This window comes from Brachycentrus maculatus, unplaced genomic scaffold (genome assembly GCF_059751285.1).
Source record: "Brachycentrus maculatus isolate JH-2025_06_01 unplaced genomic scaffold, ASM5975128v1 h1tg000141l, whole genome shotgun sequence".
Classification (NCBI taxonomy): Eukaryota; Metazoa; Arthropoda; class Insecta; order Trichoptera; family Brachycentridae; genus Brachycentrus; species Brachycentrus maculatus.
Window position 1 is genome coordinate 106987 of NW_028280894.1, and position 26723 is coordinate 133709.

The 26723-nt window shown below is 54.4% G+C and overlaps 11 protein-coding genes across 11 annotated transcripts; 5 read left to right on the top strand and 6 right to left on the bottom strand.

The window, feature by feature from the left end:
* Positions 1 to 1610: 1610 nt before the first annotated feature.
* On the bottom strand, positions 1611 to 1985 carry LOC148309054 (histone H2B). The gene has a single exon (XM_088260692.1). The coding sequence runs from the start codon at positions 1983 to 1985 to the stop codon at positions 1611 to 1613; it is 375 nt and encodes a 124-aa protein (XP_088116818.1).
* Positions 1986 to 6604: 4619 nt separating this feature from the next.
* LOC148309055 (uncharacterized) lies at positions 6605 to 11548 on the top strand. Its single transcript, XM_088260694.1, has one exon. The coding sequence runs from the start codon at positions 6605 to 6607 to the stop codon at positions 11546 to 11548; it is 4944 nt and encodes a 1647-aa protein (XP_088116820.1).
* A 2188-nt stretch (positions 11549 to 13736) lies between these two features.
* LOC148309056 (histone H2A) lies at positions 13737 to 14111 on the top strand. The gene has a single exon (XM_088260695.1). It carries the CDS (start codon positions 13737 to 13739, stop codon positions 14109 to 14111), a length of 375 nt encoding a protein of 124 aa, XP_088116821.1.
* A 915-nt stretch (positions 14112 to 15026) lies between these two features.
* LOC148309057 (histone H3) lies at positions 15027 to 15437 on the bottom strand. Its single transcript, XM_088260696.1, has one exon. The coding sequence runs from the start codon at positions 15435 to 15437 to the stop codon at positions 15027 to 15029; it is 411 nt and encodes a 136-aa protein (XP_088116822.1).
* Positions 15438 to 16035: 598 nt separating this feature from the next.
* Positions 16036 to 16347, top strand: LOC148309058 (histone H4). Its single transcript, XM_088260697.1, has one exon. It carries the CDS (start codon positions 16036 to 16038, stop codon positions 16345 to 16347), a length of 312 nt encoding a protein of 103 aa, XP_088116823.1.
* A 1070-nt stretch (positions 16348 to 17417) lies between these two features.
* On the bottom strand, positions 17418 to 18310 carry LOC148309059 (uncharacterized). Its single transcript, XM_088260714.1, has one exon. The coding sequence runs from the start codon at positions 18229 to 18231 to the stop codon at positions 17524 to 17526; it is 708 nt and encodes a 235-aa protein (XP_088116840.1). The 5' UTR covers positions 18232 to 18310; the 3' UTR covers positions 17418 to 17523.
* A 2271-nt stretch (positions 18311 to 20581) lies between these two features.
* Positions 20582 to 20956, bottom strand: LOC148309060 (histone H2B). The gene has a single exon (XM_088260698.1). The coding sequence runs from the start codon at positions 20954 to 20956 to the stop codon at positions 20582 to 20584; it is 375 nt and encodes a 124-aa protein (XP_088116824.1).
* Positions 20957 to 21325: 369 nt separating this feature from the next.
* Positions 21326 to 21700, top strand: LOC148309061 (histone H2A). Its single transcript, XM_088260699.1, has one exon. It carries the CDS (start codon positions 21326 to 21328, stop codon positions 21698 to 21700), a length of 375 nt encoding a protein of 124 aa, XP_088116825.1.
* Positions 21701 to 22614: 914 nt separating this feature from the next.
* Positions 22615 to 23025, bottom strand: LOC148309062 (histone H3). Its single transcript, XM_088260700.1, has one exon. The coding sequence runs from the start codon at positions 23023 to 23025 to the stop codon at positions 22615 to 22617; it is 411 nt and encodes a 136-aa protein (XP_088116826.1).
* Positions 23026 to 23623: 598 nt separating this feature from the next.
* Positions 23624 to 23935, top strand: LOC148309063 (histone H4). Its single transcript, XM_088260702.1, has one exon. The coding sequence runs from the start codon at positions 23624 to 23626 to the stop codon at positions 23933 to 23935; it is 312 nt and encodes a 103-aa protein (XP_088116828.1).
* A 1070-nt stretch (positions 23936 to 25005) lies between these two features.
* LOC148309064 (uncharacterized) lies at positions 25006 to 25898 on the bottom strand. Its single transcript, XM_088260713.1, has one exon. The coding sequence runs from the start codon at positions 25817 to 25819 to the stop codon at positions 25112 to 25114; it is 708 nt and encodes a 235-aa protein (XP_088116839.1). The 5' UTR covers positions 25820 to 25898; the 3' UTR covers positions 25006 to 25111.
* Positions 25899 to 26723: the final 825 nt, after the last annotated feature.

Here is a 26723-nt window from a genome sequence, read left to right on the forward strand (position 1 = left end):
CGTTTGCGAGGAATCGTATCACGAATGGGATGGATAGTAGTAGTAGTAGTAGTAGTAGAATCATCGGAAGGCGTAAGTGAAAGAAAGAAGAATAGAAGTTAGAAAAAATATAAATAAAGAAAGGAAAAAGAGGAGTTGGGAGAATGATAGAAGTAGATGAATAGAAAAGAAAGAACGAATAAAACAGACCGATAATAAGTATGAATGATTCCGGTCTACGTGCAAAATGACGCGAGCTCCGCGCGCAGTAGTAGGCTCGTTCTGTAAAAAGTGAAACGTCATCGACTTATAAAAAAAAAAAAAAAAAAAAAAAAAATCGAAATCGGGATGATGATGATATATAATCGGGTGAGATGCGACGATGATGATGATTCGTGTCGCCGTAGCGGTGCGTACGACCGACGATGACGACGATGACGATGATACGCGTGAAGAAGAACAATAATAACAATATGTGATAATAGGAATATGTATTAAATGAAATATGAAAAATAAAAACGTGTATCTACTGTTGAAGATGTGTATGTATGTATGTCGAATGTCGGGGCGAGTTCGGTAGGTGATCGGAAATGGTATTTGTAATGAGAATAGTTGTCAGGTGTATATTAGTATGCATAAAGAATGAAGAAGAAGCGAAGGAAAGGGGGAAAAAAAAAAAAAAAAAAAATGACTAGGTAAGGTGACATGTCGAAGAGGCCCTCGAGGATATGGCACCGTACGTACGATAGTATGATAGAATCGTACGGCTTCGAGAACCGCAAGGGAGCGGAGTATCCGCACACGATGATAGTACGTAGAAATCATTGATTTTTTTTCACTCTCGCTCTCTCTCTCTATCCTTTCCTGAATTGTATTCATGTTTATATAAATGTACATATCATAATACGCGACGCAAATTTGGGAGTCAAAAAAAAAAAAACATAAAAGAAATGAAAGTGACAGCAAAAGGGTGACAGCTGTTTCGCCTGAAAAGGGTGACAGCTGTTTCGCCCTAAAACTGAAGAAGAAGAAGAAGGTGACAGCTGTTACGACCAGAGAGAACTCAAAAAAAAATCACAGCAGTTCCGCTCGGGGAAAAAAAAAAAACCAAAAACAAAAAACTGCGAAAGGTGACAGCAATTTTGCAACCGAAACAACGGCCAAATAAAAAGAAGGAGAAAAAAATGTGTATATATATAATATACATGCGTACGTATATGATTTTTTATATAAAAAAAGGACAATTTTGATCGGACGCCCGGCTAATCGTGCGATAGGCAATCGCCGCGCACCGCGGCGCGGCCGGTTGCGCGATCCGTTACGGGGCGCTTATCACTGTTGCGCTTCTCGTTCTATTATCGTAGTTATTATTTACACACACATCTGTCTATAGTATAATATATTTGCAGTAAGTATTTGGATTATTCGTGTGGTGGTCCTGATAAGGACCTTTGTTAATTGCGCTGTATTAGATGGTTTAACGTAGACGACGACGGCGCTGTTGATGTCGATGATTATTATGATGATGACGATGTCGGTGTGTATAGATTACAATATTCGGTGCAGACGAATATCGCGCGTCCGTGTGCGTGTCGCGTCGTGTTTCAACGCGCTGGCGCTGGCGCTGGCGCCTACTTGGAGCTGGTGTACTTGGTGACGGCCTTGGTGCCCTCGCTGACGGCGTGCTTGGCCAGCTCCCCGGGCAGCAGCAGCCTGACGGCGGTCTGGATCTCCCTGCTGGTGATCGTCGACCTCTTGTTGTAGTGGGCGAGACGGGACGCCTCGGCGGCGATGCGCTCGAAGATGTCGTTCACGAAGCTGTTCATGATGCTCATCGCCTTACTGGAGATTCCGGTGTCGGGATGCACCTGCTTGAGCACCTTGTAGATGTAGATGGCGTAGCTCTCCTTCCTCCTGCGCTTCGACTTCTTCTTGTCCCCCTTGGAGATGTTCTTCTGGGCCTTGCCCGACTTCTTGGCTGCCTTTCCGCTCGTCTTGGGCGGCATTGTCTCTTCTTATCTCGGAATAGATGCGGCGTAGAGTGGAGCAGAGGAGTCGCGGTGGACTGTCTGTACTGTGCGGTGTGCGTGGCGCAAACTTGACTTGACTTGAATCTAATGGCTCATAGAGTACCGGGTCGACATGACCCCCTACTCCTTCATCGGGTTATAAAATTTTGATTTTACTGAATGAATTTAATGGGTTATAGGTTAAAACCTATGAAGGGGTTAGAAAAATACGCAGAGTGCTGCGGGATGGTTACTGGGAGGGGAGGAGGACCTCTTTCGGTCTTTTGTAGCGACGGTACGAGTGAAGCTCGTACTTCGCGAGTGAGTTTATTGTGGGGTTGGCGTGTGCGGCTAGTCCGCCATAGAAGCGCTCCGATAGCGCGGTTATGTACTTATTTACGCGGGGTACGTCGGACTCTCTGTGGAGTTGAGAGATTCTCGTCCAGAAGGGGGCTTTCAACGCAGTGCGGAGCACTTTGTTCTGGAAGACTTGTAATTTGCTTAGGTGTGTTCTGGCCGCGTATCCCCAGACGGGGGCGGCGTATGTTAAGATGGGACGGATGACCGTTTTATAGATAAGCAACTTGTTGTCGATCGAGAGTTTGCTGTTTCTCCCGAGCATCGGGTAGAGGGCCGACAGGACCCCGGAGGCAGAGTTGACTTTACTTTCGATGTGACGTTTCCACGTCAGCTTGGAGTCGAGCGTGACTCCGAGATATTTAACGGATCCGGACCACGGGATGGATTGCCCGAACATCGTTATGTTTGGAGGAGTTCGCGGTCTCCTGCGAGTGAAAAGTGTGGTCACACTTTTACTCGGATTTATGGTAACTCGCCATTGTTTGCACCATTTTTCCAGGGCGTCGCATTGTTTTTGAACTCTCTCCTTTGCCAGGAGGGCGCTCAGCGAGCTCGACATGATTGCCGTGTCGTCGGCGAACTGCGCGATCTGAGTGTTGTAGTCGAGCGCAGCCGGTATGTCGCTCGAGTATACGTTGTATAGGATCGGTCCTAGCAGTGAGCCTTGTGGGACTCCCGCTCTGATGGGGCGTTCAGTCGAGAAGTGCGCATTCAATTTTATTCTGAACGTGCGATTTGCTAGATAATTAGCAATCAGCTGGATGGTCGAACGGGGTATTCCGAACGTGTCCATTTTGTATAGCAGGCCGGTGTGCCATACTCTGTCGAAAGCCTTACTGACGTCTAGAGATAACACTGCCGTGTGTTTGCGCGTATTGAAACCGTTGGTTATCTGCTCTACCACGCGAAGTAATTGGTGCAGCGTAGAGTGGTTAGCTCTGAAGCCGTGCTGCGTGTCCGGAATTATCGATTTTTCCGAGACTGTATCCTTCAACCGTTTGAGGATGATTTTCTCCAATACTTTCGAGAGACACGGAAGTAGACTGATCGGGCGGTGGTTTTGCGCGTCGAGTGGGTCCTTCCCCGGTTTGGGGATCAAGATGACGTCGGCTTGTTTGAATGCGGCGGGGAATTTACGGAGACGTAATGAGGCGTTTGAGATGGCTGTTATTGCGCAGATTCCCTTAGGGGGAATGTGTTTGAGGACTTTGTTCGAAATGGCGTCCGGGCCGGGAGCTTTTTTATTTTCGAGACGTGATATTATGGATTGGACCTCGCGCGGGGTGGTGAATTTAATCGCGGGGCCTTCTGGGAGTGAGTTTAAGAGTCTCTCTACGTGGAAGTTAACCTCGTCGACGAACGAGGGATCGTCGTGGGTGGTGTTCGGGGTGAACTGGGCTTCTAGGCTATCCGCGAAGGCTTCTGCCTTTTCCGCAGCGGAATAGACTGGTCCGTTGGGGCCGTTTAATGGGGAAATTCGCGTTTTAGGTCTTTTTAGGGACTTTGTAATTTTCCAGAAGGCGTTGCGGTCCTCGTCTAGGGATGAGATGAAGTCGTGCCATCGATCGTTGCGAAAGTCGCTTAAGGCTCTTTTAGCTTGTGCTGCGAGTCGGTTCATGCGCCTGCGGTCGGTCGGGTCGCGGTATTTTTGCCAGTCGGCGCGTGCTTTGTTCTTCTCCCTTATGATGCTTTTCAGATCGTCCGGGAGGTCGGGACGGTATTTGTCGATTTGGACTTCGACCGTGGCTGCAGCGGTAGCCTCTTTGATTTGACACACGAGGGTGGAGACGGCCGTGTTTAAGCTCGCTTCGTCGGGGATGGAAGTGGGGATCGTGATGGATTCGAATAGGCGGGGAAGTTTCGTCCAAGAAACTTTCTTCCTATTCAGTCCGACGGGGTCGGAGGGTAAGGTTCCGTCGGAGAGGTAGAGGAGCACGGGGTTGTGGTCCGACGAGAGCTCGCTTAGCACTTGCATGCTATACGCGTGAGTCGAGTTAGACATGACGATTATGTCTATGACGTCGGGGTTACCGTTATGCGGGTACAGCGTCGGGACGTCCGGTGCGTCTACGACGACCGAGGAGTGGATCGAGTAGTCGAACAAACTCCTACCTTTTTGATTGTTGAATCTACTGTGCCAGGAGGCGTGCTTAGCATTCAGGTCTCCTGCGAGGATTGTCGGAGTGTCGTCGGTGAACACTTTGTCCAGGTCCTCCGCGATGAGGTGCCTTTTCGGCGGGCTGTAGGCGGCTACGAGTTTGAGTGGTCCGGAGTTTTTTGTACTTATGACGACCGCGGTGGTTTCAATATTGTCGTTAGTCGCGGAGTCGAAGTGGCAATGGTCGATCGAATTCTTTATTATTATCGCGGTGCCACCTCCTCGGGTGTGCGTGCGATCGGTACGATACGTGACGTAGTTGGGAAAGCTAATTTTGTCGCTGGGTTTGAGCCATGATTCATTTATGAGCAGGACGTCTAGGTTGTACTCGGACAGAAATTCGGTGATTTCTGTCTTATGGGCCTTCACTTGACCGTTAGCGTTCCAGAACGCTGCCTGAAGGGCTTCCGGGTTGAAAGTTTTTCTAGCCATGGCTAGCCGTGATTAGCGCGTTGATGTGGTTCAACATCTCAGATGCTGAAGCCATGAAGGTCGCTAGCTGTTGCGCTGCAGCTGTGAGCGCCTCCAGTGGAGGGGGGGCGGGGTGACGGGCGGTGCGTGTGTCGGCGGACGCGGGTTGGGGACGCGGGGGTTGGGGGCGCGGGTGTTGGGGACGCGGGTCCCTGAGGTGCGTCGCGTAAGCGGGTGCGGGCCATTGCGGTACGGGGGGAGAGGGGTGCGGGGGACAGTAGTATGATTGGGGAGAGGGTTGGGTGGGTCTGGGGGTGGTGTGGGTGGTGGTAGGTCGGGGGGTGGTGAGAGTTTGGCCGCGTGTTTGGCGGTGTTCACGCCTCTGAGCCGGTTTTGGGGTGGGTTTGGCGGGGCAGCCTTTGTAGTTTGCCGTGTGCGGGCCGTCGCACAGGGCGCATTTCGCCGGCGTTTCGCGCGGTTTCTTGCATGCGGCGGAAGCGTGTCCGGCTCCGCATTTTACACAGCGCGGCTGGGCGTTGCAGCACGACGCTGAGTGTCCGTATGTTTGGCATTTAAAACACTGGCCCATACGGGGGCGGGAGCGTAGTCTCTCGACGTTGATCCTTAGGTGCAGGATTGTTTGAAGATCCGTGAAGATCTTCTTGGAGGCATCGGTGTGCCTCAGGTTCACGAGCATGAGCGGGATCGGCTTGCGGTTGCCGCCCGTTCTCATCCGGTGTACGGATATGACCTCGTACTTCGAGGCCAATTCGTTTACTACGTCCTGCGCTTCTACCGTTTCGGGTATTCCGCGCAGGACAATCTTCAGCGGCTTTTCGCCGGGAAGACGGAAAGAGTGATGGTCTACATTCTGCTCCATCATCATCTTTGTGACCTTATGGTGGTCACGCGGTGTTTTTACGAAGACCCAGAGGTTTTCGCCCCTGTTTTTTGCCGTGAAGTCAATTCCACGGGTCTCCATTGACTTTGCGAGGGCGCTCCAGTTGTCCTTTTTGTGGAGGACAATGGGGGTGTAACGGACCAGACGAAATAAGGTCCGAAAAAGGACCACATTTTAGGATATATTTAGTATATTTTGTATTGTGATAATAAAACGGAGCGACTCTGTCCGAGCAGCTGTCCCCATATTGAAACCCGCCAGACTGAGCGGGGAAAGGGGGCGTGGCTCCCACTACTTACGCTGGGGCCAACGGGAACCCAGCAGAAAAGTGGTGGGGGCCGCGCACGTAGGCAATAGGGGGACTAGCCCGGCAGATTAGCTCCGTATGGGTATAAATGTATGTATCCTTTGTAAAATAAATCATTCCATCCTGGACGACTGAACTTGGTGTTTTATTTCTCCGCTCGCTCTACCCTTCGCTACTCTACTGGATTCTCCCCCCTGGACTTGACTCATCGCTACGACCACGGACTACGAACCAGTACACACCTCGACCTACGCATCGGAATCGGATTTTGATAGAATATTTACTAGTAAATATTCTCACCTCTCGCCGCAGGACTTCAGAACTTCTGGGACTTACGCCCCCAGAAGCGAAGCGCTGCAGAAGTCACACCGCACCTATCAACAGTCTAAAGTGTGAGGTTTGGCGCCCCACATTTTTGGTCCTTCGAGCCGGATCGTGATCTTCTACAAGCTGGCCCACCCTGATCCTGCGCTACTACGATGCCGGCCTCCCTACGCTCTGGGAGGAACGCCGAGGAGCAGCCAATGAGACCCGCCTCGGAGCCCGAGGCCCCCGCTTCGGATGTGGATTCGGAAGCGGACAACACGCTGCATGGAGAGACGCGCTCTCACGAAAGCTCCAAAGGAACCGAAGACACCATTCGGAACCTGCGAGCTGAAATGCGGCGCGAAAGAGAAGAACATCGGAAGCAGATGAGCCAGCTGATGGCTCTCTTGACGGTGAAAGCGACGACACAGCCGGAGCCCGCGCAAAGTGGAGCGCAGGCTGGCCCGGGGACGTCGCGGCAACCGTATCCCGCGCAGTATGGAGCGCGGGCCCCCTCGGAGACGTCGCAGAATGGAATCACGGGTGCATCTCGGCAGGATGATGCACAACCGCGCGCCTTGAGCGTGCGCTCCGCCGCAGAGGATATGGATGCGGCGGCCAATGAAGACACTACACGCCGCACTACAAAGAGATGGGTCGAGCAACATGGCCGTGCAGAACCGCGCACGGGTACACGCGATGACTCGACGGTGCGCCGTGAAAGGGACCGAACAAGAAAGGACGAGGACCCCCGCATCAGCGCTATGTTTGCGCGCCAGAGTGCGGGAAAGGCGCTGCCGGAGTTTGCCGGCAACCCAGTTGACTGGCCGTCATTCTACGACTACTTCTTGGATTCTACGGAATTATGTGGATTCTCAGACCCCGAGAATTTGCTTCGCCTACGGATCGCGCTGAAGGGGCGCGCCCGGGATGCAGTCGAAGCATTGATGGTGAAATCCAAGAACGTCGCAGAGATAATGGCCGCCCTCGAAAAGCAGTTCGGTCGGCCCGAAGTGTTGGTAAACGCAGTGTTTGAACAAGTGAGAAAGTTTCCGCGATTGACAAACGATTCATCTATGGACCAGATAGTGGACTATGCACTGACGGTCAGAAATGTGAAAGTGACGATCGCGAACGCGAAAAGTAGATACGTAGAAATGCCGGGCGCCCTCGGTGAGCTTGTGTCGAAGCTCGGGCCGGTGCTCCGCGCCATGTGGGTCCGCGATCGCGCAAGTGTAAAAGCGATACCAAAGATTGCCGACTTTGCAGACTGGATGATGGGATTCGCGGACAATGCCGCGGAATGTGGCGCTTTGGAACCGGTGAAGGCGGTGAAATCTACGCGTGGAAAGGAAACAGTGTTCATGACGGAATCGCGTCCGTCCGCGGAGAGGAAGTGCGCTAAGTGCGGCCGCGGAGGACACAAGATAAACGCTTGCTCCGAGTTCGCTAAAATGGAGACAGCGGCTCGGAGGGAATTCGCGAGAGAGAAGGGGCTGTGCTACCGGTGCCTGGACGGTAGACATCGCATGCCCCAGTGTAGGAGTAAAGTGAAGTGTGGTGTCGGCTCGTGTACAGCCTCACACCATAATCTCCTACACGAAGCTTCGCAAGAATCAAGCGCCGCCGGTAGTTCGAGTTACGCCGGCGGAAATCCTACGAACGACGCGTTCGTAGGGGTAATGGCAACAAACGATTTGGTACTATTAAAGGTGATACCAGTGGAAATCAGTGGGCCTAAGGGTCGTGTAGTGATCGACGCCATACTAGATGAAGGCTCTACAATTACCTTAATAGACGATGCCATAGCCAATCGGGTCGGCGCCCGCGGGCGCCGTGATACGATCTCGATCCGCGGGATAAATAGGAGCAGTAAATCTGTTGACACTCGACGCGTGCAAGTGATGATAAAGGGAAATAGCGAAATCTCGTACGCTATCAGTGCAAATACCGTACGAAATTTGAATTTACCCCGCGCGCCGTGTATGCGGACGGAAATTAAGCGGATTTCCAACGAGAACATCGTAAAACACGTGAGACCGAAGATGATAATCGGTCAAAACAATGCGGATATAATCGTGTCGCGAGAAGTCACCATCGACGACGAAGAGATTATGCGATCCAGGACATTGCTGGGCTGGGTAGCCCATGGAAAGGTCGCCGGTCCACCGGAAGGCGAAAATTTAGCGCTCGTGGTTACAAGTGAAAGGCAAAATCCCCGCGAGCGAAGTGATACGGTGTCGAGTCGGGCCGCCAGCAAGAGCGGCCGAGATAGCGGTTTGGTGGTGCCAGATCCGACCGCCGAAAGACACCACAATGGATGCTGCAAGAAGATCGAAGAATTGGTGAAATCGAACTTCGCAGTGGACTCCTTAGGAGTAACTGGCGCCGTGCGTGAAGATAGGCAAATAACGCACGTGCGAGCAATTATGCAAGCCACATCGAAGCCCCTACCAAATGGCCATTGGGAGATGGGACAACAGTGGAAAGAAGAAGGCGTGTGGTTGCCCGATAACAGGCAACACGCTTTGAGCCGCCTAGAAGGCGGAGAACGGAAGCTGAAAGGAAATAAAGAGCTTACCGCAGCCTATCATGAGAAGATGGAAGCATACCTTCAGAAAGGGTACGCTACGGAGATGCCCATGTGCATCACAGACAGCCTGGCACGGGGGGAGCGGCTGCCAGCACACAGCCGCCTCTACAAATTGGTCCCGCGGTCGGAATTGTTGTCCGACCCACCTTGGATGCTGCCGTGGAGCCATCTGATTTTTGGCGCGGCGCATCGCTTTGAGTGGCCGGGACTGCCCGGCCCTACTTGGATGCTGCCGTGGAGCCATCTGATTTTTGGCGCGGCGCATCGCCTTGACCGGCTAGGGACGCCCGGTCAACATATTGAGCGGACGGAATTGCAGTCCGGACCGTCGATGCTGCCGTGGAGCCGCTTGGATTGTGGCGCGGCGCATCATAGCGACACGTCGGAGTTGTTGTCCGACACATCGATGCTACCGCGTGGCCACCTGTTTAGTGGCGCGGTGCATCGCCTTGAGTGGTCGGAGCTGTTGTCCGACCCCCTGATGACGCTGATAGGCCACCTGGATCGTGGCTCGGCTCATCATAACGACACGCCGGAGATGTCCGGCCCTACTCGGATGCTGCCGTGGAGCCAACTGTACTCTGGCGCGGCGCATCGCCTTGACCGGCTAGAGATGCCCGGTCAACATATTGAGTGGCCGGAGCTGCCCGGCCCTACTCGGATGCTGCCGTGGAGCCAACTGGAACTTGGCGCGGCGCATCGCCCCAACCGGCCGGAGTTGTCCGGCACCCCGATGCTGCCGAGGGGCCACCTGGATCGTGGCTTGGCGCATCAAATCACAGAACCGGAGATGTCCGGTCCGCCGATGCTGCCGTGGAGCCACCTAGATTCTGGCGCGGCGCATCGCTTTGACTGGCTGATGATGCCCGGTCAACACGTTGAGAAGTCGGAATTGTTGTCCGGCCCACCTGGGATGCTGCCGGGAGATAATATGGATCTTCGCGAGGCGCATCTTCTCGACCGGCCGGAATTGTTGTCCGGCCCACCCGGGATGCTGCCGGGAGATCATATGGATCTTCGCGAGGCGCATCTTGCACCGGAATTGCAGTCCTGCCCGCCGATGCTGCCGTGGAGCCACCTAGATTCTGGCGCGGCGCATCGCTTTGACTGGCTGGAGATGCCAGGTCAACACATCGAGCGGTCGGAGTTGTGGTCCGACCCACCTGGGATGCTGCCGGGAGATCACAGGGATCTTCGTTACGCGGCGCATCGCATGGACGAACGGGACGTGATCAAAATGGGAACGCGTCTTCAATACATAGGGGCCACAGAAGGCCAGAGGGTGCCGGTAATTCTGGACGGCACCCACTACTACACAAAACTCCTTTTGGAGGACTATCACAAGAGGGCAGGACACCCTGGGATAGAGAGAGTCCTCAGCGACGTTCGGCAAAACTTCTACGTCATAAAGCTGAGGAGAGTCCTGAGAAGCATTGGTCATAAGTGCGTGACATGCAAATTGCGCCGAGGGCGGGCCAACATCCCGCAGATGGGACAGATACCGCCGGCGAGAGTCGCCAGCCACATGAGAGCATTCACACATTGCGGGCTCGACTATTTTGGTCCGATGTGGGTAACAATTGGGCGGCGCCGGGAGAAAAGGTACGGAGTGTTGTTCACGTGCATGACAACGAGAGCGGTGCACCTCGAGCTGGCATCGTCCCTGACGAGTGACGCGGCTATCCAGGCCATAAGGAGGATGACCGCCAGAAGGGGCCAGCCGAGGGTGATACACTCCGACAACGGTACGAACTTCCACGGCGCCGATAAAGAGATGCGGGAGGCAATAGCGGACCTCCACGCCAACTCCAGACTACATGCAGAACTGGCCAACATGCAGATACGGTGGGAATTCATTCCACCGTCCTCACCACATATGGGTGGTGCATGGGAGCGGTTAGTGCGCTCAGTGAAAGTGGCACTAACGGCCGTACTTCGGGAACAGGCCCCGAGGGAAGAAACATTGCAGACAGCGTTCGCGGAAGCGGAGTTCAGCGTGAATAGCCGTCCACTGAGTCATGTGTCAGTGGACCCAAAAGATGAGACCCCGCTGACGCCGAACCACTTTCTGATCGGATCTGCAGGCGAACGAGCACACCTAGCCTTCTACCCGAAGGACGCCGAGACGGTGTGTCTAAGGAAGCAGTGGAGGATAGCCCAGCAGCTAGCAGATAAATTTTGGAGACGCTGGCTGGGCGAGTTCCTCCCAACGATGGCGCAGAGGCGGAAGTGGCTCGAGCGGGCGGAACCACTACAGGTCGGCGACGTGGTCGTCATCGCCGACCCAGCCTCACCGCGCAACCACTGGCCCAAGGGAAGAATAACGGGAACGCGCCTTGCAGCGGATGGCCAGGTCCGGACGGCGCGAGTCACCACGGCAACCGGAGAGTACGTGCGCCCCGCTGTACGACTCATCCCACTGCTGCGGAGTGATCCCCCCGCTGATGGTCCTGCAGAAGAAAAAGATGCCCCGACGACTTCGCGACGCGGCATCGGGGGGAGTGTAACGGACCAGACGAAATAAGGTCCGAAAAAGGACCACATTTTAGGATATATTTAGTATATTTTGTATTGTGATAATAAAACGGAGCGACTCTGTCCGAGCAGCTGTCCCCATATTGAAACCCGCCAGACTGAGCGGGGAAAGGGGGCGTGGCTCCCACTACTTACGCTGGGGCCAACGGGAACCCAGCAGAAAAGTGGTGGGGGCCGCGCACGTAGGCAATAGGGGGACTAGCCCGGCAGATTAGCTCCGTATGGGTATAAATGTATGTATCCTTTGTAAAATAAATCATTCCATCCTGGACGACTGAACTTGGTGTTTTATTTCTCCGCTCGCTCTACCCTTCGCTACTCTACTGGATTCTCCCCCCTGGACTTGACTCATCGCTACGACCACGGACTACGAACCAGTACACACCTCGACCTACGCATCGGAATCGGATTTTGATAGAATATTTACTAGTAAATATTCTCACCTCTCGCCGCAGGACTTCAGAACTTCTGGGACTTACGCCCCCAGAAGCGAAGCGCTGCAGAAGTCACACCGCACCTATCAACAGTCTAAAGTGTGAGGTTTGGCGCCCCACAGGGGGGAATTCGCGAGGGCACGGGGGTCGGATCGGGGATTGCCGAATCTATTTGAGAAGCCGTCGCGGGAGAGTTGGATCGCATTGTCGGTACGGGCGCGGGCGCGGGGTAGATCGGTGCGGGGGTGGTCGGTGCGGGGGTGGTCGGTGCGGGGGTGGTCGGTACGGGCGCGGGGGTGATCGGTCGCGGGGACGCGGGGCTAGCGCGGTCCCGTTTTGGGGGTGGAGATTTCGCCTTCTTGGGTGAGGCGGGCGGAGAGGGACGGTTCCTCTTTCGTGATTGAATGGTGACCCATTCCATCGAGGTGGAGGCGGAGGCGACGGGGGACGGTGCGCGACGTCGGCGCGTCGGCGAGTTGGTCGGTGTACGAACCTCGTCGGACGAACTTTCGTCCGACGAGTATTCTGAAGAGGAGGCGGAGTCCGTTTTCCGCCTCTTCTCCTCTCTATGCCTTTGTAGGCATAGTTTGATAAGGTGCGATTTCTCCTTAGGGGAGAGATCGCGGTGCTCACGGGCACCTAGAAAGTCGTCTAAGTCCGACTCGTACTCGGTCGGACTGTCGTTTCGGTCGAGTTGGGGGGGGGGCATTGTGGATGGCGTGAGGCGCCCTACATGGGGAGGAGGATTCCTATGCTCTCTTTTTATAGAAAAATACCTGAGCCAATCGAAACAAGTCAAATAAAGAAAACTCACCGAGCGGCTGGAGGTCTTGGTGATGCACTGTAGTGTCTATCACAATTATCGAATCACTGTTATCGCGGCCTGCGTGACTCTCCGAGTGTCGGGAGTCGAGATCCTTACTCGTCTTTCAGGAGGCGCTCTTGTCCGTTGCTCTGAGAGACGATACTAGGTCGCGGATAACAATGATTGAGTGTCAATGTCACTGATAACTTCACGCGCGAAGGTAACACGGGATTTCACACGCGAAGGTAACACGATTTCACGATTTCACACGCGAAGGAAATAAACGGGCAGCGGCGTGATTGCTTCAAGGCGGTCGGGCAGCTTAGCGGAGCGGAGTGGAGCGAGCGAGGTCCGTACTGCTCGACGGTTAGCGGCGACTGTAAATGTGCGTGCGTGGTCTATAATATAATAATAATAAAACCCTTATCCGCACCGCAATGGTGCATAGGGCACTGTGTCATATAAACGCAGTGTTATCTTGATCGTTTACACATGAAGGAAAGGTGATCAGCCCTCCGCTTCAGGTACCAGTCCAGGGTAATATTGAATAAATATGACAGTGAAAAAATCACTTATATTTATTTTACCCCCCTTGGGAATCGAACCCGGGACCTCCAGAACGGTAGCCGAGCGTGCTGACCATTACACTACGGAGGCGAACTGAAAAATCGACCGTTTTTGTCACTTCGGTCGGCGCACCCAGCCAGGGCCGCCGGTCGGGCCGTCCGGGCCGGCGGCAGGGGAGGGTCCCCCCGCGGGACCGGTCCCGGCGGCGCTGCGTGCGCTTCGCGGAGGGCGTAAATAAGGTGTGTGCGCCCGTTTTCGCCATTGACTTGACTTGACTCACCTCTCGACGGTCGCAACGTGCGCGCACTCCAGCTCGCACATCCTCGCTTCGCATATCGCAGAGAACCAGTTCAGATCTCCGACCACTCGCCATGTCGGGTCGCGGAAAGGGAGGCAAAGTGAAGGGAAAGGCAAAGTCCCGCTCGAACCGCGCCGGTCTGCAGTTCCCCGTCGGCCGTATCCACAGGCTGCTCAGGAAGGGCAACTACGCCGAGAGGGTCGGCGCCGGTGCGCCCGTGTACCTGGCCGCCGTCATGGAGTACCTGGCCGCCGAGGTGCTGGAGTTGGCCGGCAACGCCGCCAGGGATAACAAGAAGACGAGGATCATCCCCCGTCATCTTCAGTTGGCCATTCGCAACGACGAGGAGCTGAACAAGCTGCTCTCCGGGGTGACCATCGCCCAGGGAGGCGTCCTGCCCAACATCCAGGCCGTGCTCCTGCCCAAGAAGACCGAGAAGAAGGCGTAAGAATGATGATTCTGCGCCCGCTCATCCTCCACTCTTCTCTCTCTACTCCCCGGACTCCTCCGCCCGTTTCATCATCATCTCGCAGAGTAGTGTACACAAAGGTCCTTTTCAGGACCGCCACATGTATTTATTGCCAATCGTTACCCGTTCGCTGATTTTATAACTATTCTCATTATTTATGTACATTTAAGAAATATATCCGAAGCGCGCTAGGACCGTTCCGTCCGTGTGCGCGGACCTGAATTGTGGTATAGTATGGTAGTACCGATATGATATGCTAGAAACACTGATAATGAAATGAATAAAAATCGCAAGTAAATGAATGCGCGATGGGTAAAGCGCCCGGCGCACGCAACTTACGACGCGTGTCAATACGAGATGATCTCGGCGAGTGTTTTTGTTTAGAATTTTCACTCGTGAAATATATGAAATTAATAAGAGTCAAAGCCTGAGTAGGGTCATGATGAGCCGTGTCGCGCTTGGACGTTAGGTAATTAAAACGAAATGCGACATGATCTCAGCGCTGAGACGATAATGAAATTAATAAATCGTACGTTCCGGTACTCTTGCGTGATTTGAATGTTTAAAATTACTATTGATTCGCGAGTAAAATACATATTAATTTATTGGAAGTTATTATTATTATTATTATTATTATATATATTTTTTTTTTTTTTTTACTCAAGTATCGAAATCATACTGCTACGAGTATCAAAATCATACTGCTGGCGAATTCGATTGTGGATGATTAAGGTGTATGCGGTCCTGAAAAGGACCATTTTTATTCGAATCGATCGACCGATCGGAACGGGTCGAGGTGACGGCCGCCCGATACCACTGTACTGCGTGTTAGTCAATCAGACCGATCGACCGACCGACCGAAAATCGTGCCGCGTCTCGTCGCATAGAGCTCGCTTAGGCGCGCTCGCCTCGGATGCGCCTGGCCAGCTGGATGTCCTTGGGCATGATGGTGACGCGCTTGGCGTGGATCGCGCACAGGTTCGTGTCCTCGAAGAGGCCGACCAGGTAGGCCTCGCTCGCCTCCTGCAGGGCCATGACGGCCGAGCTCTGGAAGCGGAGGTCGGTCTTGAAGTCCTGGGCGATCTCGCGCACCAGGCGCTGGAAGGGGAGCTTGCGGATCAGCAGCTCGGTGCTCTTCTGGTAGCGGCGGATCTCCCTGAGCGCGACCGTGCCGGGCCTGTAGCGATGGGGCTTCTTCACGCCGCCGGTGGCCGGGGCGCTCTTGCGGGCCGCCTTCGTGGCCAGCTGCTTCCTGGGCGCCTTGCCCCCGGTGGACTTGCGAGCGGTCTGCTTCGTACGTGCCATGGCTGTAGCTGAGTAGGATTCTTCTCTCTATTCGGAAAAATTTCCCGGGCGCGTCATATTTATCGAAAATACCGTCTCCCCCGTGGGGGGGGATGGGCCGACGCCATTGGCCGATTCGAATATTCCCAACCGCCGGGCGGTCGGGCGGGACGGAGGGGACGGGACGGGACGGGACGGGACGGGACGGGACGGGACGGGACGGGCTCGACGGTGAAGCGAGACGGGAGATAGAGTGGAGAAACAATCGCATCCTCCCCGGAGAAATGTGCATGCAGAAAAATTACGAAAAACACTCAAAACCTAGCCTGGAATAATGTTATGCATATAACAAACTGAGACATATATTCGCGTGACGCGATACCGAGTCGCGCCGATCCTCTCGCCTCTCGCCCTCGCTGCTCGCGCGCGAGAGTGAGACGGCGCGCGTGTCGTCGTAGCTGTCGGATCGCTCGGCGGCGAGGGGAGACGCGGGCGCACGTCTGGTGCATAAAAGCGGCCCCGGCCGGCGAAAAACGCCACACGAATCCTACACACGCACGGTAGAGCACCGTGCGAGCAGCGACTACTGTAACCGAAAAGAAGACCACACGCAGAGAAGATGACCGGTCGTGGAAAGGGAGGAAAAGGTCTGGGGAAAGGAGGCGCCAAGCGACACAGGAAAGTCCTCCGCGATAACATCCAGGGCATCACGAAGCCGGCCATCCGCCGTCTGGCCCGCCGAGGCGGCGTCAAGCGCATCTCCGGTCTCATCTACGAGGAGACGCGCGGCGTCCTGAAGGTGTTCCTCGAGAACGTGATCAGGGACGCGGTCACCTACACCGAGCACGCCAAGAGGAAGACCGTCACCGCCATGGACGTCGTCTACGCCCTGAAGCGCCAGGGCCGCACCCTGTACGGTTTCGGAGGTTAAGTCGCCGATCTTCGCCGCTCTTCACCGCTCTTCACCGCTCTTCACCGCACCGCACGCAGCGCGAGATACATTCGCCCCGGCCGTCCCGACGCCCGCACGCCACCGCCACCACCGCACCGCGCTGCTACGCGCGATGTGAATGCGATTTGAAAACAAAAAACGGCCCTTCTCAGGGCCAACAACTGCCTGACCGACCCATGTCGTAACCGTTTTTCGCTTTTCGAAATTTAAATAACACAATACAATTACCTACGTGGATGGATAGAGCTTTGCTTTATTTCTTTCTTTTTTCTCTCTCGTACGGCTTCGAGAACCGCAAGGGAGCGGGGTATCCGCACACGATGATAGTGCGTACAAATCATTGATTTTTTTTTCACTCTCGCTCTCTCTCTCTATCCTTTCCTGAATTGTATTCATGTTTATATAAATGTACATATTATAATACGCGACGCAAATTTGGGAGTCTTAATAAAAAAAAACATAAAAGAAATGAGAGTGACAGCAAAAGGGTGACAGCTGTTTCGCCTGGAAACGGTGACAGCTGTTACGACCAGAGAGAACTCAAACTTAGTTTACTTACTTATACAATGTATGTATATTGTGGGCGTAAGTAACGTCGCTAATCACTCTCGAGTGAAAGATTCCAGGCCGGAAACAATCACGTGTCGTGGGAGTGTACGCGTATACAAGGAGAGAGAGATTAATAGTAGGTCATCCCATATTCACGTGACAACGATCCGACTACGCGTGATCCGGATGCGTTTGTGTGAATAGTTTTGCAGGTGGCGCGCGCGGCGTTGCCTTTTCTTTCAAAAACTGTTGTACTTTGTATCGATATATATTATATTTTATATTATGACGCAACGTCCGCTGACTAATGACTGTCGAGCGAAATATTCTAGGCCGGAGTGTGAACGCTCGTGTGGCATGGGAGTGCATGTAGTTCGTATATGGTATACGAGAGATATTTAATAAATCATCCCATTTCGATGAAAATAAATAATAATGAAAATTCACGAAAGTCACGAAAGACGACTGAGCGTGTTCCGAATAGGTGTGTGTGTGAATCGTTTGGTAGCCCTGACAAGGGCTTTTTGACTCTTCTGCGTGATCTGTGCAATATGACAATATGCAACGGCGGCTGCTGCGGCGACGACGACAAAGACGACTCCACCCCTACTTCTTCGGGGCGGCCTTCTTTGCCGCGGGCTTGGCCTTCGGGGCGGCGGCCTTCTTGGGCTTCGGCGCCTTGGGCTTCTTGGTGGGCGGCTTGGCGGTCTTCTTCGCCTTGGTCGGGCTCTTCGCCTTGGCGGGGGCGGCCTTCTTCGCGGCCGCCTTCTTGGCTGCCGGGGAGGCGGCGGCCTTCTTCGCCTTGGCGGGAGCCGCGGCCGCCTTCTTGGCGGGCTTCTTCTTCGCGGCGGCGGCGGCGGCGGATGACTTCTCCGCGGCCGGCTTCTTCTCCTTGGCGGGGGCGGCGCGCTTCTTGGAAGCGGCGGACGCGGCGGGCTTGCTCTTCTTCTTGGCCCCGCCGGCCGACGCCTTCGCCTTGCTCGCCTCCAGCTTGAACGAACCGGACGCTCCCTTGCCCTTCGTCTGCACCAGGGCGCCGGATTCGACGGCCCCCTTGAGGTACTTCTTGATGAACGGGGCCAGCTTGTCCGCGTCGACCTTGTAGTTGGCCGAGATGTACTTCTTGATGGCCTGCAGGGAGGAGCCGCCGCGCTCCTTCAGCTCCTTGATGGCGTTGTTCACCATCTCGGACGTCTTCGGGTGCGAGGGCTTCGCCTTCGGCTTCTTGGAGGCGGCGGCGGCGGACGCTTTCGCCTTCTTGGCCGGAGTCGCCGGCAGGGGGGAGGCGGCCGCGGGTGCTGCTGTGTCTGCCATCTTGCGAGTCTTGTTGCGTTGCGTTCTGTAGCGAGCGTAGAGCGGTTGCGGGGGGACGATTAGTTCCCGTATTTGTCGTCAGACGGCGCTCGTTCTCGCCTGTCGGTAAAAATTTATACCGTGTCGCGGACGGTCGGTGCGCGCTTGTCGATTTTGCCGATGAAAAGTGTTGTCATTTATGCTTAGGCGGCCGGACGAAAACCGCCCTGGCGGCCGAACGGATCCGCCCGGGGACGCGGAGCGCGGCGGGTCCCGCGGCCGGGAGGTCCCGCCGTCGGCCGGCGGCCGGGTCGGCCGGCCCGGGGGCCGGGCCGCGGCGCGGCGGACGTTTAGAGGCGCAAAAGCTGCAGGGCGGCAGCGTTGGGCGGCCGAAAGCCGGCCGCGAATGCGTCTCCCCGGCGAGCTGGCGGCCCGGGCGCGCGCCGCCCCCGTCGGGCAGGACCCGGCCCCGGGTCCGAGACGTCCGCCGGCCGCGGAGGGCCTCCGGTGGCGGAGCGAGGGCCCCCCGAAGCGGCCGGACGTAACACACGCGAACGCCGACGGACCGCCGGAGAGCGTCCGGGCCGAGAGAGAGACCTGCCTCCGGGTCGGGAGCGAATATTATCTAGTGAATTATAACGATTGATCGATCTACTAACGGCTATCGTAGGATTACATGTCGAACGAGTGAGACGCGAAAAGATAGAAGAAAAGAATAGAATTAAAAAAAAAAAAAAATACATTAATATAATAACGATCCGTCGTTTGCGAGGAATCGTATCACGAATGGGATGGATAGTAGTAGTAGTAGTAGTAGTAGAATCATCGGAAGGCGTAAGTGAAAGAAAGAAGAATAGAAGTTAGAAAAAATATAAATAAAGAAAGGAAAAAGAGGAGTTGGGAGAATGATAGAAGTAGATGAATAGAAAAGAAAGAACGAATAAAACAGACCGATAATAAGTATGAATGATTCCGGTCTACGTGCAAAATGACGCGAGCTCCGCGCGCAGTAGTAGGCTCGTTCTGTAAAAAGTGAAACGTCATCGACTTATAAAAAAAAAAAAAAAAAAAAAAAAAATCGAAATCGGGATGATGATGATATATAATCGGGTGAGATGCGACGATGATGATGATTCGTGTCGCCGTAGCGGTGCGTACGACCGACGATGACGACGATGACGATGATACGCGTGAAGAAGAACAATAATAACAATATGTGATAATAGGAATATGTATTAAATGAAATATGAAAAATAAAAACGTGTATCTACTGTTGAAGATGTGTATGTATGTATGTCGAATGTCGGGGCGAGTTCGGTAGGTGATCGGAAATGGTATTTGTAATGAGAATAGTTGTCAGGTGTATATTAGTATGCATAAAGAATGAAGAAGAAGCGAAGGAAAGGGGGAAAAAAAAAAAAAAAAAAAAATGACTAGGTAAGGTGACATGTCGAAGAGGCCCTCGAGGATATGGCACCGTACGTACGATAGTATGATAGAATCGTACGGCTTCGAGAACCGCAAGGGAGCGGAGTATCCGCACACGATGATAGTACGTAGAAATCATTGATTTTTTTTCACTCTCGCTCTCTCTCTCTATCCTTTCCTGAATTGTATTCATGTTTATATAAATGTACATATCATAATACGCGACGCAAATTTGGGAGTCAAAAAAAAAAAAACATAAAAGAAATGAAAGTGACAGCAAAAGGGTGACAGCTGTTTCGCCTGAAAAGGGTGACAGCTGTTTCGCCCTAAAACTGAAGAAGAAGAAGAAGGTGACAGCTGTTACGACCAGAGAGAACTCAAAAAAAAATCACAGCAGTTCCGCTCGGGGAAAAAAAAAAAACCAAAAACAAAAAACTGCGAAAGGTGACAGCAATTTTGCAACCGAAACAACGGCCAAATAAAAAGAAGGAGAAAAAAATGTGTATATATAATATACATGCGTACGTATATGATTTTTTATATAAAAAAAGGACAATTTTGATCGGACGCCCGGCTAATCGTGCGATAGGCAATCGCCGCGCACCGCGGCGCGGCCGGTTGCGCGATCCGTTACGGGGCGCTTATCACTGTTGCGCTTCTCGTTCTATTATCGTAGTTATTATTTACACACACATCTGTCTATAGTATAATATATTTGCAGTAAGTATTTGGATTATTCGTGTGGTGGTCCTGATAAGGACCTTTGTTAATTGCGCTGTATTAGATGGTTTAACGTAGACGACGACGGCGCTGTTGATGTCGATGATTATTATGATGATGACGATGTCGGTGTGTATAGATTACAATATTCGGTGCAGACGAATATCGCGCGTCCGTGTGCGTGTCGCGTCGTGTTTCAACGCGCTGGCGCTGGCGCTGGCGCCTACTTGGAGCTGGTGTACTTGGTGACGGCCTTGGTGCCCTCGCTGACGGCGTGCTTGGCCAGCTCCCCGGGCAGCAGCAGCCTGACGGCGGTCTGGATCTCCCTGCTGGTGATCGTCGACCTCTTGTTGTAGTGGGCGAGACGGGACGCCTCGGCGGCGATGCGCTCGAAGATGTCGTTCACGAAGCTGTTCATGATGCTCATCGCCTTACTGGAGATTCCGGTGTCGGGATGCACCTGCTTGAGCACCTTGTAGATGTAGATGGCGTAGCTCTCCTTCCTCCTGCGCTTCGACTTCTTCTTGTCCCCCTTGGAGATGTTCTTCTGGGCCTTGCCCGACTTCTTGGCTGCCTTTCCGCTCGTCTTGGGCGGCATTGTCTCTTCTTATCTCGGAATAGATGCGGCGTAGAGTGGAGCAGAGGAGTCGCGGTGGACTGTCTGTACTGTGCGGTGTGCGTGGCGCAAACTGAAAAATCGACCGTTTTTGTCACTTCGGTCGGCGCACCCAGCCAGGGCCGCCGGTCGGGCCGTCCGGGCCGGCGGCAGGGGAGGGTCCCCCCGCGGGACCGGTCCCGGCGGCGCTGCGTGCGCTTCGCGGAGGGCGTAAATAAGGTGTGTGCGCCCGTTTTCGCCATTGACTTGACTTGACTCACCTCTCGACGGTCGCAACGTGCGCGCACTCCAGCTCGCACATCCTCGCTTCGCATATCGCAGAGAACCAGTTCAGATCTCCGACCACTCGCCATGTCGGGTCGCGGAAAGGGAGGCAAAGTGAAGGGAAAGGCAAAGTCCCGCTCGAACCGCGCCGGTCTGCAGTTCCCCGTCGGCCGTATCCACAGGCTGCTCAGGAAGGGCAACTACGCCGAGAGGGTCGGCGCCGGTGCGCCCGTGTACCTGGCCGCCGTCATGGAGTACCTGGCCGCCGAGGTGCTGGAGTTGGCCGGCAACGCCGCCAGGGATAACAAGAAGACGAGGATCATCCCCCGTCATCTTCAGTTGGCCATTCGCAACGACGAGGAGCTGAACAAGCTGCTCTCCGGGGTGACCATCGCCCAGGGAGGCGTCCTGCCCAACATCCAGGCCGTGCTCCTGCCCAAGAAGACCGAGAAGAAGGCGTAAGAATGATGATTCTGCGCCCGCTCATCCTCCACTCTTCTCTCTCTACTCCCCGGACTCCTCCGCCCGTTTCATCATCATCTCGCAGAGTAGTGTACACAAAGGTCCTTTTCAGGACCGCCACATGTATTTATTGCCAATCGTTACCCGTTCGCTGATTTTATAACTATTCTCATTATTTATGTACATTTAAGAAATATATCCGAAGCGCGCTAGGACCGTTCCGTCCGTGTGCGCGGACCTGAATTGTGGTATAGTATGGTAGTACCGATATGATATGCTAGAAACACTGATAATGAAATGAATAAAAATCGCAAGTAAATGAATGCGCGATGGGTAAAGCGCCCGGCGCACGCAACTTACGACGCGTGTCAATACGAGATGATCTCGGCGAGTGTTTTTGTTTAGAATTTTCACTCGTGAAATATATGAAATTAATAAGAGTCAAAGCCTGAGTAGGGTCATGATGAGCCGTGTCGCGCTTGGACGTTAGGTAATTAAAACGAAATGCGACATGATCTCAGCGCTGAGACGATAATGAAATTAATAAATCGTACGTTCCGGTACTCTTGCGTGATTTGAATGTTTAAAATTACTATTGATTCGCGAGTAAAATACATATTAATTTATTGGAAGTTATTATTATTATTATTATTATTATATATATTTTTTTTTTTTTTTACTCAAGTATCGAAATCATACTGCTACGAGTATCAAAATCATACTGCTGGCGAATTCGATTGTGGATGATTAAGGTGTATGCGGTCCTGAAAAGGACCATTTTTATTCGAATCGATCGACCGATCGGAACGGGTCGAGGTGACGGCCGCCCGATACCACTGTACTGCGTGTTAGTCAATCAGACCGATCGACCGACCGACCGAAAATCGTGCCGCGTCTCGTCGCATAGAGCTCGCTTAGGCGCGCTCGCCTCGGATGCGCCTGGCCAGCTGGATGTCCTTGGGCATGATGGTGACGCGCTTGGCGTGGATCGCGCACAGGTTCGTGTCCTCGAAGAGGCCGACCAGGTAGGCCTCGCTCGCCTCCTGCAGGGCCATGACGGCCGAGCTCTGGAAGCGGAGGTCGGTCTTGAAGTCCTGGGCGATCTCGCGCACCAGGCGCTGGAAGGGGAGCTTGCGGATCAGCAGCTCGGTGCTCTTCTGGTAGCGGCGGATCTCCCTGAGCGCGACCGTGCCGGGCCTGTAGCGATGGGGCTTCTTCACGCCGCCGGTGGCCGGGGCGCTCTTGCGGGCCGCCTTCGTGGCCAGCTGCTTCCTGGGCGCCTTGCCCCCGGTGGACTTGCGAGCGGTCTGCTTCGTACGTGCCATGGCTGTAGCTGAGTAGGATTCTTCTCTCTATTCGGAAAAATTTCCCGGGCGCGTCATATTTATCGAAAATACCGTCTCCCCCGTGGGGGGGGATGGGCCGACGCCATTGGCCGATTCGAATATTCCCAACCGCCGGGCGGTCGGGCGGGACGGAGGGGACGGGACGGGACGGGACGGGACGGGACGGGACGGGACGGGACGGGCTCGACGGTGAAGCGAGACGGGAGATAGAGTGGAGAAACAATCGCATCCTCCCCGGAGAAATGTGCATGCAGAAAAATTACGAAAAACACTCAAAACCTAGCCTGGAATAATGTTATGCATATAACAAACTGAGACATATATTCGCGTGACGCGATACCGAGTCGCGCCGATCCTCTCGCCTCTCGCCCTCGCTGCTCGCGCGCGAGAGTGAGACGGCGCGCGTGTCGTCGTAGCTGTCGGATCGCTCGGCGGCGAGGGGAGACGCGGGCGCACGTCTGGTGCATAAAAGCGGCCCCGGCCGGCGAAAAACGCCACACGAATCCTACACACGCACGGTAGAGCACCGTGCGAGCAGCGACTACTGTAACCGAAAAGAAGACCACACGCAGAGAAGATGACCGGTCGCGGAAAGGGAGGAAAAGGTCTGGGGAAAGGAGGCGCCAAGCGACACAGGAAAGTCCTCCGCGATAACATCCAGGGCATCACGAAGCCGGCCATCCGCCGTCTGGCCCGCCGAGGCGGCGTCAAGCGCATCTCCGGTCTCATCTACGAGGAGACGCGCGGCGTCCTGAAGGTGTTCCTCGAGAACGTGATCAGGGACGCGGTCACCTACACCGAGCACGCCAAGAGGAAGACCGTCACCGCCATGGACGTCGTCTACGCCCTGAAGCGCCAGGGCCGCACCCTGTACGGTTTCGGAGGTTAAGTCGCCGATCTTCGCCGCTCTTCACCGCTCTTCACCGCTCTTCACCGCACCGCACGCAGCGCGAGATACATTCGCCCCGGCCGTCCCGACGCCCGCACGCCACCGCCACCACCGCACCGCGCTGCTACGCGCGATGTGAATGCGATTTGAAAACAAAAAACGGCCCTTCTCAGGGCCAACAACTGCCTGACCGACCCATGTCGTAACCGTTTTTCGCTTTTCGAAATTTAAATAACACAATACAATTACCTACGTGGATGGATAGAGCTTTGCTTTATTTCTTTCTTTTTTCTCTCTCGTACGGCTTCGAGAACCGCAAGGGAGCGGGGTATCCGCACACGATGATAGTGCGTACAAATCATTGATTTTTTTTTCACTCTCGCTCTCTCTCTCTATCCTTTCCTGAATTGTATTCATGTTTATATAAATGTACATATTATAATACGCGACGCAAATTTGGGAGTCTTAATAAAAAAAAACATAAAAGAAATGAGAGTGACAGCAAAAGGGTGACAGCTGTTTCGCCTGGAAACGGTGACAGCTGTTACGACCAGAGAGAACTCAAACTTAGTTTACTTACTTATACAATGTATGTATATTGTGGGCGTAAGTAACGTCGCTAATCACTCTCGAGTGAAAGATTCCAGGCCGGAAACAATCACGTGTCGTGGGAGTGTACGCGTATACAAGGAGAGAGAGATTAATAGTAGGTCATCCCATATTCACGTGACAACGATCCGACTACGCGTGATCCGGATGCGTTTGTGTGAATAGTTTTGCAGGTGGCGCGCGCGGCGTTGCCTTTTCTTTCAAAAACTGTTGTACTTTGTATCGATATATATTATATTTTATATTATGACGCAACGTCCGCTGACTAATGACTGTCGAGCGAAATATTCTAGGCCGGAGTGTGAACGCTCGTGTGGCATGGGAGTGCATGTAGTTCGTATATGGTATACGAGAGATATTTAATAAATCATCCCATTTCGATGAAAATAAATAATAATGAAAATTCACGAAAGTCACGAAAGACGACTGAGCGTGTTCCGAATAGGTGTGTGTGTGAATCGTTTGGTAGCCCTGACAAGGGCTTTTTGACTCTTCTGCGTGATCTGTGCAATATGACAATATGCAACGGCGGCTGCTGCGGCGACGACGACAAAGACGACTCCACCCCTACTTCTTCGGGGCGGCCTTCTTTGCCGCGGGCTTGGCCTTCGGGGCGGCGGCCTTCTTGGGCTTCGGCGCCTTGGGCTTCTTGGTGGGCGGCTTGGCGGTCTTCTTCGCCTTGGTCGGGCTCTTCGCCTTGGCGGGGGCGGCCTTCTTCGCGGCCGCCTTCTTGGCTGCCGGGGAGGCGGCGGCCTTCTTCGCCTTGGCGGGAGCCGCGGCCGCCTTCTTGGCGGGCTTCTTCTTCGCGGCGGCGGCGGCGGCGGATGACTTCTCCGCGGCCGGCTTCTTCTCCTTGGCGGGGGCGGCGCGCTTCTTGGAAGCGGCGGACGCGGCGGGCTTGCTCTTCTTCTTGGCCCCGCCGGCCGACGCCTTCGCCTTGCTCGCCTCCAGCTTGAACGAACCGGACGCTCCCTTGCCCTTCGTCTGCACCAGGGCGCCGGATTCGACGGCCCCCTTGAGGTACTTCTTGATGAACGGGGCCAGCTTGTCCGCGTCGACCTTGTAGTTGGCCGAGATGTACTTCTTGATGGCCTGCAGGGAGGAGCCGCCGCGCTCCTTCAGCTCCTTGATGGCGTTGTTCACCATCTCGGACGTCTTCGGGTGCGAGGGCTTCGCCTTCGGCTTCTTGGAGGCGGCGGCGGCGGACGCTTTCGCCTTCTTGGCCGGAGTCGCCGGCAGGGGGGAGGCGGCCGCGGGTGCTGCTGTGTCTGCCATCTTGCGAGTCTTGTTGCGTTGCGTTCTGTAGCGAGCGTAGAGCGGTTGCGGGGGGACGATTAGTTCCCGTATTTGTCGTCAGACGGCGCTCGTTCTCGCCTGTCGGTAAAAATTTATACCGTGTCGCGGACGGTCGGTGCGCGCTTGTCGATTTTGCCGATGAAAAGTGTTGTCATTTATGCTTAGGCGGCCGGACGAAAACCGCCCTGGCGGCCGAACGGATCCGCCCGGGGACGCGGAGCGCGGCGGGTCCCGCGGCCGGGAGGTCCCGCCGTCGGCCGGCGGCCGGGTCGGCCGGCCCGGGGGCCGGGCCGCGGCGCGGCGGACGTTTAGAGGCGCAAAAGCTGCAGGGCGGCAGCGTTGGGCGGCCGAAAGCCGGCCGCGAATGCGTCTCCCCGGCGAGCTGGCGGCCCGGGCGCGCGCCGCCCCCGTCGGGCAGGACCCGGCCCCGGGTCCGAGACGTCCGCCGGCCGCGGAGGGCCTCCGGTGGCGGAGCGAGGGCCCCCCGAAGCGGCCGGACGTAACACACGCGAACGCCGACGGACCGCCGGAGAGCGTCCGGGCCGAGAGAGAGACCTGCCTCCGGGTCGGGAGCGAATATTATCTAGTGAATTATAACGATTGATCGATCTACTAACGGCTATCGTAGGATTACATGTCGAACGAGTGAGACGCGAAAAGATAGAAGAAAAGAATAGAATTAAAAAAAAAAAAAAATACATTAATATAATAACGATCCGTCGTTTGCGAGGAATCGTATCACGAATGGGATGGATAGTAGTAGTAGTAGTAGTAGTAGAATCATCGGAAGGCGTAAGTGAAAGAAAGAAGAATAGAAGTTAGAAAAAATATAAATAAAGAAAGGAAAAAGAGGAGTTGGGAGAATGATAGAAGTAGATGAATA